The sequence below is a fragment of the Chelonia mydas genome, chromosome 6 (assembly GCF_015237465.2).
Source record: "Chelonia mydas isolate rCheMyd1 chromosome 6, rCheMyd1.pri.v2, whole genome shotgun sequence".
Taxonomy (NCBI): Eukaryota; Metazoa; Chordata; order Testudines; family Cheloniidae; genus Chelonia; species Chelonia mydas.
Genome location: NC_051246.2, coordinates 120,164,046 through 120,174,429, shown reverse-complemented (window position 1 = coordinate 120,174,429; position 10,384 = coordinate 120,164,046). Strand labels below are relative to the sequence as shown.

At 54.4% G+C, this 10,384-nt stretch overlaps 1 protein-coding gene across 1 annotated transcript; it reads right to left on the bottom strand.

Moving 5' to 3' along the window:
• Positions 1 to 6,222: 6,222 nt before the first annotated feature.
• On the bottom strand, positions 6,223 to 10,045 carry SIX1 (SIX homeobox 1). The gene is made up of 2 exons (XM_007065309.4): positions 9,287 to 10,045; positions 6,223 to 7,435 (listed from the first exon to the last, which is right to left on the bottom strand). Exons 1-2 carry the CDS (start codon positions 9,844 to 9,846, stop codon positions 7,162 to 7,164), a joined length of 834 nt encoding a protein of 277 aa, XP_007065371.1. The 5' UTR covers positions 9,847 to 10,045; the 3' UTR covers positions 6,223 to 7,161.
• Positions 10,046 to 10,384: the final 339 nt, after the last annotated feature.

Sequence of the window (10,384 nt, the reverse complement as noted above, 5' to 3'; positions counted from 1 at the left end):
TTGTCAGAGTGCAGTGACCCGAGCGGAAGGCTGTCAGCCCCAAATGTGTGTTGACGTGCGTTTGGCTAGTAATATGTATTTTAAAACAAAAGCTCACAGATGAGGTGGAATCCGCCCCGATCGGGTAGCGTTTGCCTTGCTTTTCCCTGCTACCAATGGTTTCCGTCCAGTGCCCACGACTACTGAGACCCGTCTCACCAAACTGCCCCAAGCATAATAAGCACGGGCCAGGGGGCTTGTATTTCAGTGGGTCGCCCGGCCTGTCTTCCGCTTGTGTCTCCGCTGGGCTTGGTTCTCACTCCGAGCCCCTCTGCCAGCCCCCGGAAGGCTCGCCTCGGGCAGGACTCCAGGATCGGGCTCTTTCTGAGTCTGGGCTTGGCTTGCTTGGGGCCGCTGGCTGGGACCAAGCCGTTCCTTGCAGCTTCGTGGATCTCTTTGCTAACAGGTCCGGTGAATTTTCCCCTTCCAGTCAAAGAGCCCCTGGAGCTCTGCGGGAGGGATTTCTCTCTCTGGGACAGGGGGGAAAGCCGTGGGAGCCTAGCCGGCCGTGGGGGTTGAATTAAAATCCCAGTTGATTTCAGGGGCGCATCTCCTTTAAAATCAGTGCTCCGGCCCCTGGACGTGGCCCGATAAATCCGTCTGCCAGAACTGCTAACAGGTCAGCCTTCGCTACCTGCTTGCAACTTCTCCTTGGGTTTCCCTTTCAATAGGGCCTAATCCTCCGAAAGCACAAGCTTCCCAGTGATTTCAGGGCGCTTTTTAAGGTCTTCTTCCGGCTTGGACCCCAGCTCTCGGCCGAGTCAAGGCGGTAACAGCCCATCCGGGGCTGGCTCGTGTCCCCCAACTTTTCTAAGAAGGAAAATGATCGTTTTAAAGGGCTTTTTAAAAACGGTATTCAACCAGCTCGAGGTGTTTCGTTCGCCGATGTAGATGGATCATTGGTTTTAAGCAGTCGCTTCCTACAACACCTTCAATAGGAACCCGTGGATTCTCTAGAAAATCCACTTTTGAACAAGTTCGGGGTGCAGTTTATAGACAGACACGGCTTTACTTAGTTTGTTCCTTAAATATTGCCCAATCGCTTCGCCCAGGGTCTCCCCCGATTAAATATTTTCCAACTAACAGCTGCTCACATCCAACCGCACGTACGATTTATGCCACGTTTTCCTAACATCTCGCTTTCGGGGTGCCAAGGCTGCGTAGATAAGCGACAAAGTCTGTGGTTACTTTAAACGGATTCCCCGGGTTTGGATTTTCGTGCAAAGACCCATTGTATTAAACGCATTAAAGGGGGTTGCTGGCAGGGCGGGCCGGGAGAGGGCAAACGGGTTTCAGGTGGCCACAGGTGCAACTAAGAAATCCTCGATCCTGGGGATCCTGCTCCCTGGGCCCGATCCTGCTCCCATTGAAGGCACTAGGAATTTTGCCACTGGCTACACTGGGAGCAGGATCGGGCCCCTCTGTCTGTCCAGATCAGGGCTGCGAGAGAGGAAGCCCCTCAGCCCACGTGGGGGAAGGCGTGAGTGTGGTAAAGCTGCAGCCCATCAGCCCCGGAGCTCGGGGAGCCCACCACGGAAAGCCATCCCGCCCCAAGGCTGCAGAGCCCGATCCTCGGTGCCTGACTAAACCCACTCCGCCAAACTCCGGCTGACTCTCCTCCTTCCCCCAGAGCAACCTTCCGGGACCCGAGTCTCCTGCAGAGGCAGGGCAGGAGGATGGATGGGGTCATTGTCACCCATCTCTGAGTAGCCCAGGAATTACACTGGGAACAGAGCTGAGCCCGCGCGGCCTCGCTGCAAAGGCTCCCGGGCGCAGGGGGAACGAAAGGCGCTGGGACCCAAAGGTTTTCTCCCAGGGGACTAAGGCCGCTTCTTCACTGGGGAAGGGGGTAACCTGACTCGCGATCGGACCAAAGACAAGGCACGTGTAGCTTTACCCCGAGTTAGGCAGCGGAGCTAAACCCGCCCTGCTGCGGACACCGGGAAAGGGGCGCCCCAGCTGGTCCCCCTCCGCCCTATTAGCGCTCCAAGGCGGCCAGGGGTCCCCAAGCCGAGCCCTGCATAGACTGAACGCGCCCCAAGGGTGGCACAAGCAGCCACCTGCGGGAACTCGGCGGGCACAGAGTGGGCCCGCGCGGCGGATCGGGAGCAAGCTGAGCTCCCTCGGGGCTGCAGGCCCCGGTCATTCCCTTGCCCGGCTGGCATTTCCCAGGAGACTGGCTAGTGCCGTATCCGGCCTGGCCTGCCCGTTCGTGCCCCCCTTCGCCCCTTATGCCCCTGCCAGCGGCAGCTGAGGGGGGACCCCTGCCCGTGCGCCCAGGTAGCCGTCGGGGGCCCTGCCCAGCCCCAGGAGAGCTCGCCACGTGGCTGGTTTGCAGCATCCCCGGGTGCTCCCAAGGCAGAGCCAGCCTGGCCTCCAGGCCCGCCCCTGCCTTAGCGCCCAGCTCCTGGGCTGCAGGGAGCTGAAGGCCGTGGCCGGTCCCAGCCCCCCTGGCAGGGAAGGCGGGGCCGGGCCTGGCTGCCCCACCAATCTGCCCGCATTTGCAGGGCGCACCGAGCTGGCTCGGCCCGCTCTCTCGCTCCTCCAGCGGAACCGTCCTCTGGACTCGCCCAGCCCGGCCACACGGAGTCAGGGACAGCGCAAAGCTGATCCCGGGCGGCAGCTCCCAGTGGAGGAGAAGGGGCAGCCGGTCAGAGGGCTGCAACCCGAGGTAGTGAAGTCAGGGAGGGGCGCCCCCCTCCTGAGCTCCCCGGCCAGGGCGAAGGCCCCAAAGGTCTAGGAGCAACGCGCGTTGCAAGGTCCCACCGCCAAGCCCAGGGCAGCAGAGGGAAAGGGCGGGAAAATCCTGATCCGAGCCAAGCAATTGGAATTAATTAAGACCCTGCAGCGGTGTCTCCCGACTTCACCGGGAGCTCTGCCTCCGCCAGGCTGGCAGGCTTTGGCTGAGTCCAAATTAAGCGACAGTACAAACCGCCCCATCTCTCTGTGTCCGCAGTGAAACCCGACAGTCGTCCCTGTACCACCACCAGGCCCTGTGCCGGCAGCGCTACCCGCTCCCTGCAAGGCCGAGCAGCCAGCAGTAACTGAGATGGGCTGGGGAGGTGGGGAGGGGCGGGGTGGTAGGCTGGGGTACCGAGGACAGGTGCACCCCGGCTTCCAACAGCTATTTCCCTGGAAGGAAGACGGGGGCGTCTCTTGTCCAGCAGCAGCGTTGCTGCGGATTTTGTAAGCTGAAAAGCGGCCTAGCTCTTGCATAAATCCTCTAACGGCAACTGAGAACCGCTCCAATTACAAAAAGAAAAGGAGGACTTGTGGCACCTTAGAGATTAACCAATTTATTTGAGCATAAGCTTTCGTGAGCTACAGCTCACTTCATCTGATGCATCCTGTGGAAAGTGTAGAAGATCTTTTTATACACACACAGCATGAAAAAATACCTCCCCCCACCCCACTCTCCTGCTGGCAATAGCTTATCTAAAGTGATCACTCTCCTTACAATGTGTATGATAATCAAATTGGGCCATTTCCAGCACAAATCCAGGTTTTCGCTCCAATTGCGTTTCGGTGCAGGCCTCACGGGGTGTTTATCGTGTAAAGGGCCAGGGGCTGGTGTGGGTTGCGCGGATTTCAGGGGAGTTACCGCACATTAGGGCAGGTGTCTCTGAAATCAGCATCGCACCCCAAATCAGTACAAATGCATCGTCATCGACCGATGAGCAAATGGGCTGGTCGTCCCAGCTGTGTCCTCCAGCCCAGCTCTCTGTGTGTCACACACAAACCCCTGCCCAGAATTCACGTCTTGCTTAAAGGCCCAGGGTCGACTCCGGCGCATACATACATGCCCGTGTGTACTTTTCGGTCCGCTCTGACCTTCCTTTCGCTCAGCTCTGCCTCCTTCCAAACTGAGCCGCGCGATCCCTGGGTTGGTGGGTCATATGAACTGGGTGAGCCACACGTCCCTCTAAAACTGGACCCCTGGAGCTACGCGCCTGTGCCCGGCGAAGCTCCACAAACCTGCTGGGCCCTGACTGTCAAATCAGACGCTGGAGCGCTTCCAGTCACTTGGAGCATAGTCCAATAAACCGCTGTTGGGTCTGCACTGGAAATAGCGGAATGGGGCACTTTATGAAGGGAAATCGGAAAGTGTTGACCCGTTTCTTCGGCAGATTTAGGTAGGCCTTCAGCTGCTGGCCAAAACTTGGAGCGAGAAGTGTGAGTGAGGATGGCTCCTCTAGCTATTAATTTACTATTTGTTTTCCTTTATTTCCCCCCACTAAGTTTTACTTTGCAAAGGTGGCTGGGATGTTTCCACAAAAGACCATCGAATAATTATTGCTTATTACAGTCATCGTTATGGTTCTACACTATCCTATAAGGAGACAGCGTTGAACAAAACTATTCTAAATGAGAAATGGAAATGTGAAGTGCAGCCCTTGTAGCTAATCCGTTTCAGCCTTGTCCGGTACTTTTCTCTCGCTAAAAGGGCACTATGTTCTCTGAAAGAGAAGGCGGCAGTAGGTCCAAGGGTTTTCTCTTCGGTGTGAATTTCAGCAGGCCAGAGTTGGCTGGCAACTAAACCCTGGGAAAGGCGTCAGATTGATCATTGGCTGTGTGCACCGAGGAGCCTGCGCCAAGCGTAGGGCTGCGGCGCAAAGCTGTCTGGTCGGGTTTAGAAGCAAGAATCGCCGTAGTTTTTCCAATATCCGTGCCATTTCGATGTGATCTGATTCTACACTGCAGTTTACAGGACCAGGGCACCATGGAGGGTTGTAGTGGTTTGTACTGAGGTGCAAAAAAACCCCCAGCCCCACTAGCTTTGCAATATAGCTTGCTAAATCGAAGGGCTACGTTCTGCACTGCGATGTCAAACCGGAGTATAATTGCATCCGGTTGGGCATTTACATCGGTGCTAACCACGAGCAGAATCTGGCCCTAAAGCAGCGGGCCGGAGGGAGCTGTGTCAGAAATGGAAGTGAGTTGTCCTTCCTCGTTTGCAGGGGAGATTTCCGCGGGGAGCTTTGAAGCTCTGTCTGGGTCATTGGGAGCTATCTTTAGGCAGCCTGTTTGTTTTTTGGAGTGAATGTGAAGAATGCGGAGAGATCCCTCCTGAAAAGACCTTCCTGCAGAGGGTGACATTTCTCCATGGCCCAAGACCTGGAGAGTAAACACTGCAGTGACTTAAATAAACACATACTTAATGATCCAAAACACTAACAGGGGAGGTTGGGATCATTAGTGCTAAACCCAAGTGAACAGAGGAAGGGCTAGAGAGCCAGAGAAAAATGGGGATTCAAACGCCCAGCACAGGAAATGCGGCGCTTTCCCGTCAGCTGCCTGAGGGCCCGTGTTGCCACTCACTGGCTGAACCGCAACAGCCCGGCTTCTGCCTGGCATTGCTCCTGTTCCGGGAAGTGCCCGATCCTGGCTTCCTTACTCAGGCCAAACTGCTCTATAAAGGGTCCGCATCTCGGGCAAAACTCTCATTGGTTTGAGTGGGACGGCTCCGAACTGCAGGAGCGGGCCCTTCCTGGATAAACGCAGAACATTTTAGCTCAAAGGGAGACAAATTCGCCGGGGATGGAAAGCTGAGCTCGTGAAGGATACGCCTGTCACTGGGAGAAACTCCCTGGCCTCCCTGAGCAGCACAAGCGAGCCTCGCATGTTGGTTTTTAATTAATAGTTCATTTAGCCTGCTAATTTTTAAGCTGAATTCAGAACCTACAAGAGGTTTATCCTGTAATACTACCCCAAATTTATTGCTATTAATAATTCTGCCCTTTATCTGGCAGCAAGAGGTTCCCCACGCATCCAGTCTGCATTCCAATACAAGCTAATAGCGTAAGGGGTTATTTTTATTGTTTTCCTTTTCTTACGATTAAATGCAGTGTAGTCCTTTCCCCATGCTCTTGTCAGCAAGACTGTTAACCCTGAAGGATCGAGATAACGATGAACGTGTCTGAAAACAGCTAGTGGATAAACAATGCTTCTAAAAAATAAACATTGAACAAATCTTTTTTAAAAAAGCAGTTATTCAGCGTGGGACCAACCTAGTTCTTTGAGATAGCCCTGTTGTCTTGTTTTTCCGCCGAAAATAACCCTCAGCAAAGGAAATAGTTAACCCATTTGAAATGAAAACAGAACTAGTCTGGAATAAGAAGACAGAACTCACCTTTTCAAAGAAAATCATACTCTTTGTATTCTATTAATTATTGTTATTTAATTTAGGCTTGTTTAGGTACAATAGAAAAGAAAAACCTGAAAGCACATGCTAATTTTGGTAACAAATACTCCAGCTTCCAGCTCTGCATCCTTTTGCAAGACAAACTATGGCGTGAGGGCAAGGGGCAAGCTAACAAGAGTATGCCATATTGACATGAAAGTTGTCAGGGTATAATAAGAAATATTGTTCCGAGGAAGCCGTAGTTATTATTATTTTTTTTATTTTTAGTTTAAGTCACATTGATGCATTTCGAAAGTTCACCACAAAAAAAAAAAAAAAAAGACAAGAATGTTTGCTCTATTAATGGTCATTGAAGTTCCTCTAGCTAATTGCCTCGTATATCTGCTTTAAGACATAGGCACTGGTTTTTATTCTAATACTGCATCTTTTAAAATTTAATCTACACCGAAATCTTTTGTTAACACGAAATGTGAACAATGTAAACTTAACTTCCCCTCCCACCTCCCTCCCAAATAAAAGGCCTTGTAGATTATCCGCCCTCTTAGTTCTTAAGAATTCAAATGAGAATAAATTTCCCCAACTATAGAAAGACTTTTTTCATCGATCTCTTTTTTCCCCCCGTCTGTAGGCGACAGACTGTATCTTCCGCACTTTGTTTCGAATTGACTCAAATCCAGTTATTTTGTCATTCCTGCTGGTAACATGTAATTGAATTCGAAGGGACATCGTGAGAGAAAATCACAGGGAACCGCCGTGTTCTGCCTTTGGCTGCTTGGAGAAGAATAATGGGAAAGCTGTAAGCGTGTTAGATAGGAGAGGAGAGGGGACTCCTTGGGAGCGTTTTAAAAGAGAGTTGAAAGTCGTGTTAAGAATCACCAGATAAGCTGTAAAATCGTGTCCGGTCCTCTATTTACAATCGAGTGTCTTATCGCCGAGGTAAACCTCCGTTTCCATTGCTGTAACGGCAGCTTGCTCCTGTTTTAGGAGCCGAGGTCTACCAAGCTCGAGGTGAGGGGTCCTAGCAGGGAGTCCTGAAGGCTGTGGCTGGTCTGAGAGGCAGTTAAGCCGCTCAGGGAATAGTTGGAGCTCCTGGCATGGCTGAGGTTTCCCTGTAATAGAAGGACTGAGTTCTGATCTGGACTTTGGGGGGGGGAGAATTCTTCTTCGGAGCTGGACATAAGCGGTTTGCCCCCATCCAGGGGGGAGAGCTGGTTGCTTTTGTTGGTGGACGTGTTGTTGTTTTCAGTGTTCTCCCTAAGAAAAAGAGAATGCATCCGATTTGTTACAAAGCAGGGACAAGGAGGCAGCTCATCAACTTAAAGCGAGACTCAATTTGTATTCTGCTCCAAAGAGGCATGAAAAAAGCAGTGGATGCGCCATTTCTTTCGGCGTTCTCCCTCGCGAATGCCTCGAGGGAAACTAACAACTCATCCTCAATGCATCAGTGTAGCGCGTTACCCAAACTACAGAGAAACTTTAAATCAAACCCCCTCTATTCAACGAACGTGTCTCACTGTGCGGGCGTCACCTCGCAACAAACAGCTGTTTTGAACAAAACGTTTTATTTACAAATAAATAAATAAAACTCCACACCGATATTCAAAAACACCATGAAAAGCGTTTGCTATTTTAATCCGGATTCATCGCTGGAGCTGCCGTGTTGGGCCTATTTAGACAGCTGCACGACCTCATGTCACTGATGTGCACGATCACTTAGGTGAGGACAAGGGCTTTTTAAAATTAAAAACTGCTCTTTGCGTGGCTGGTCAAGTATTTAGAAAGCCTTCTAAACCCGTGGGTGCTAACGAGGAGTTGGGATTTAACCAAGCAGGCAGGTAGCGAGATTAGTGCGGGAGCAGGACACGTTGTGCCCAGTTTCCTTGTGCTCGAAGGGAGGGAGCCAGAGGCCTGGTTTCATAACACGCTCATTGCTGGAATTGAAATCCGGCTCGAACTGCAGACGTGGTTCCGAGCCGATTCACACAGGGGTTAGTTACCCCCTTCCCACCCAGGGCGGTCCTCACGCTTCTATTACCCCCCGATCTATGTGTGCGGTTGAAAGTGTCTCAGCCCTGACTCACTCCTGGTTAATTTCATAAACTCTCGGCTACAGCCTCTCGGATTTCTCGTTCTCTTCCGGACCCCAGGCTGCACTCCCCTGCCACAGTGCAGCCCTGCCAGAGGGAAGTGCAACCCCAAGGCCCGAGAGACGAGGGGGGGAATAAAAGGCAGGGAATCAAACGCTCTCTCCTTAATGCCTAGCTTCTTATTTATTTACTTCCCTGGCTGTTCTGCCTGCCACAAAGTTCCCTGAGTCCCATTCCCCCGCTCAGGCGGTAAGGGATGAAACAAAAGGCAAGAGTGACAAAGCTGTCTCCAGAAGTCAGCTAGAAGCGGATTTAACCCTTGGCGTTAGGCAGGTGGGGATGGGGAGCAGCCGAATAGGTCCGGATGCGAAGAGGAAGAGCGAAGACTTTTCAGAGCGTATCTCATTGCCTTATAAAAATCGCCTCCCAGCCTTCTGCGCGAAAAATACCCAACCCGTTTTTCTCCGGCCCGCACTTTCAAGGGGGAAATGAAACCCAGCTTTTGCTTTTAAAAAGTGACTCCAAGGGAGTGATCTGGCGGGTTAGCGCGCAGCCGAGCCGATTTTATTCTTCCCCGAGCATTGCTCTCAATGCCAGAGGCACAATATCCCCTAAAGCACCGCCGGGCAGAGCCTCAGCCAGATGCGGGAATCACCTTTCCCTCTGCGGGAGCTACTGGCTACCCGTTCCCATTTGTTGTGTCTCCACTCACCCTGCTGCCGTAAAAACAACCCCCCCACCGCACCCCGGAGCTTTGCGGGGTGCCGGGGCGGGACAGAGACCCCAGTGGGGATCACGATCCCGGCTAGTCGCTCGCGCTAAAAGCGGGCTGAAACAAACAAACACCCCCCTTCCACACCCCCCAAAAAAACCCTGCGACTAATTCTTGTTCATCAGCTACATCCAAGTGCAGGAGCTTTACGGCCGGCTCCCCCCCGGACAGATCCACGCAGCCCCAAGCCGCCCTACAAAGCGCACGGCAGGGGAGTAAAAAGAGAGAAAACGCAGGGGCAAGTACCTTTCCTTCGCCTCTGCTGCTCTGTCCCGCTGCCTCCGGTTTTTAAACCAGTTGCTGACCTGGGTGGTGGTGAGGCCGGTGGCCTCGGCCAGCTCCCTTTTCTCCCGGGGCGACGGGTAGGGGTTGTGCGCGTACCACTCCCGCAGCACGCCCCGGGACTTCTCCTTGAAGCAGTAGCTGGTCTCCTCGCCGTCCCAGATGGTCCGGGGCAGGGGGAATTTTCGGCGCACCCGGTACTTGCCCACGGCGCCCAGGGGTCTGCCCCGCAGCTTCTCGGCTTCCACGTAGTGCGCCTTGAGCCAGAGCTGCTGCAGCTTGGGGTGGTTGTGGGGCGAGAACTGGTGGCTCTCCAGGATCTTGTAGAGCTCGCGGAAGTTGCCCCGGTGAAAGGCCACCACCGCCTTGGCTTTGAGGACGCTCTCGTTCTTGTGCAGGTGGTCGCAGGCCGGCAGGGACCAGAGGAACCGGCCCAGCCGCTCCAGGTTCCCCCCTTGCTGCAGCACCTCGCACACGCAGGCCACTTGCTCCTGCGTGAAGCCGAAGGACGGCAGCATGGACATGGCTCGGCCGAAGGTCCCGGCTGCGGAGAGGAGGCGGCGGGACGGCTCCCGCCCGAGCGGCCAGGTGAGAGGCCGGCGCGAGGCCGGGCGCTCCCAGGTGCGGCGGCGGCGGAGCGGCGGGGGGCGCGCGGAGCCCCGGCCCGGGCGCGAGCGCGGGGTGGGATGCTCGGATTGTTGCTGGGGGAACTTTGTGGCTCGTCCGCCGCAGCCAGGCTTAAAGCGCCCCAGCGGCCGGGCCGCGCTGATTGGACGCCCCCGCGCGCCTATCGGAGGCTCCGCCAGAGGCGCGCGGCCTGCAAGGCAGCAGGGCTGAGCCGGGGAGGCCGGGCCCGCGAGCCGAGCTGCTGCCGCGGCTGGGGTCTGATGAGTGAGTGGCTGAGCGTGTGGGAGAGAGCCCGGGAGGGGAGCCGCGCGCCGTCCCGGGAGGGGAGACACGTCAGGGCCCTGCAACATGAGCCCCGTCTCAAGTGTCACCTAAGGGGAGCGGGGGCTCATCTCTGCACAAATCAATTATTACAGCCCTTAAAAACGTCCCCTC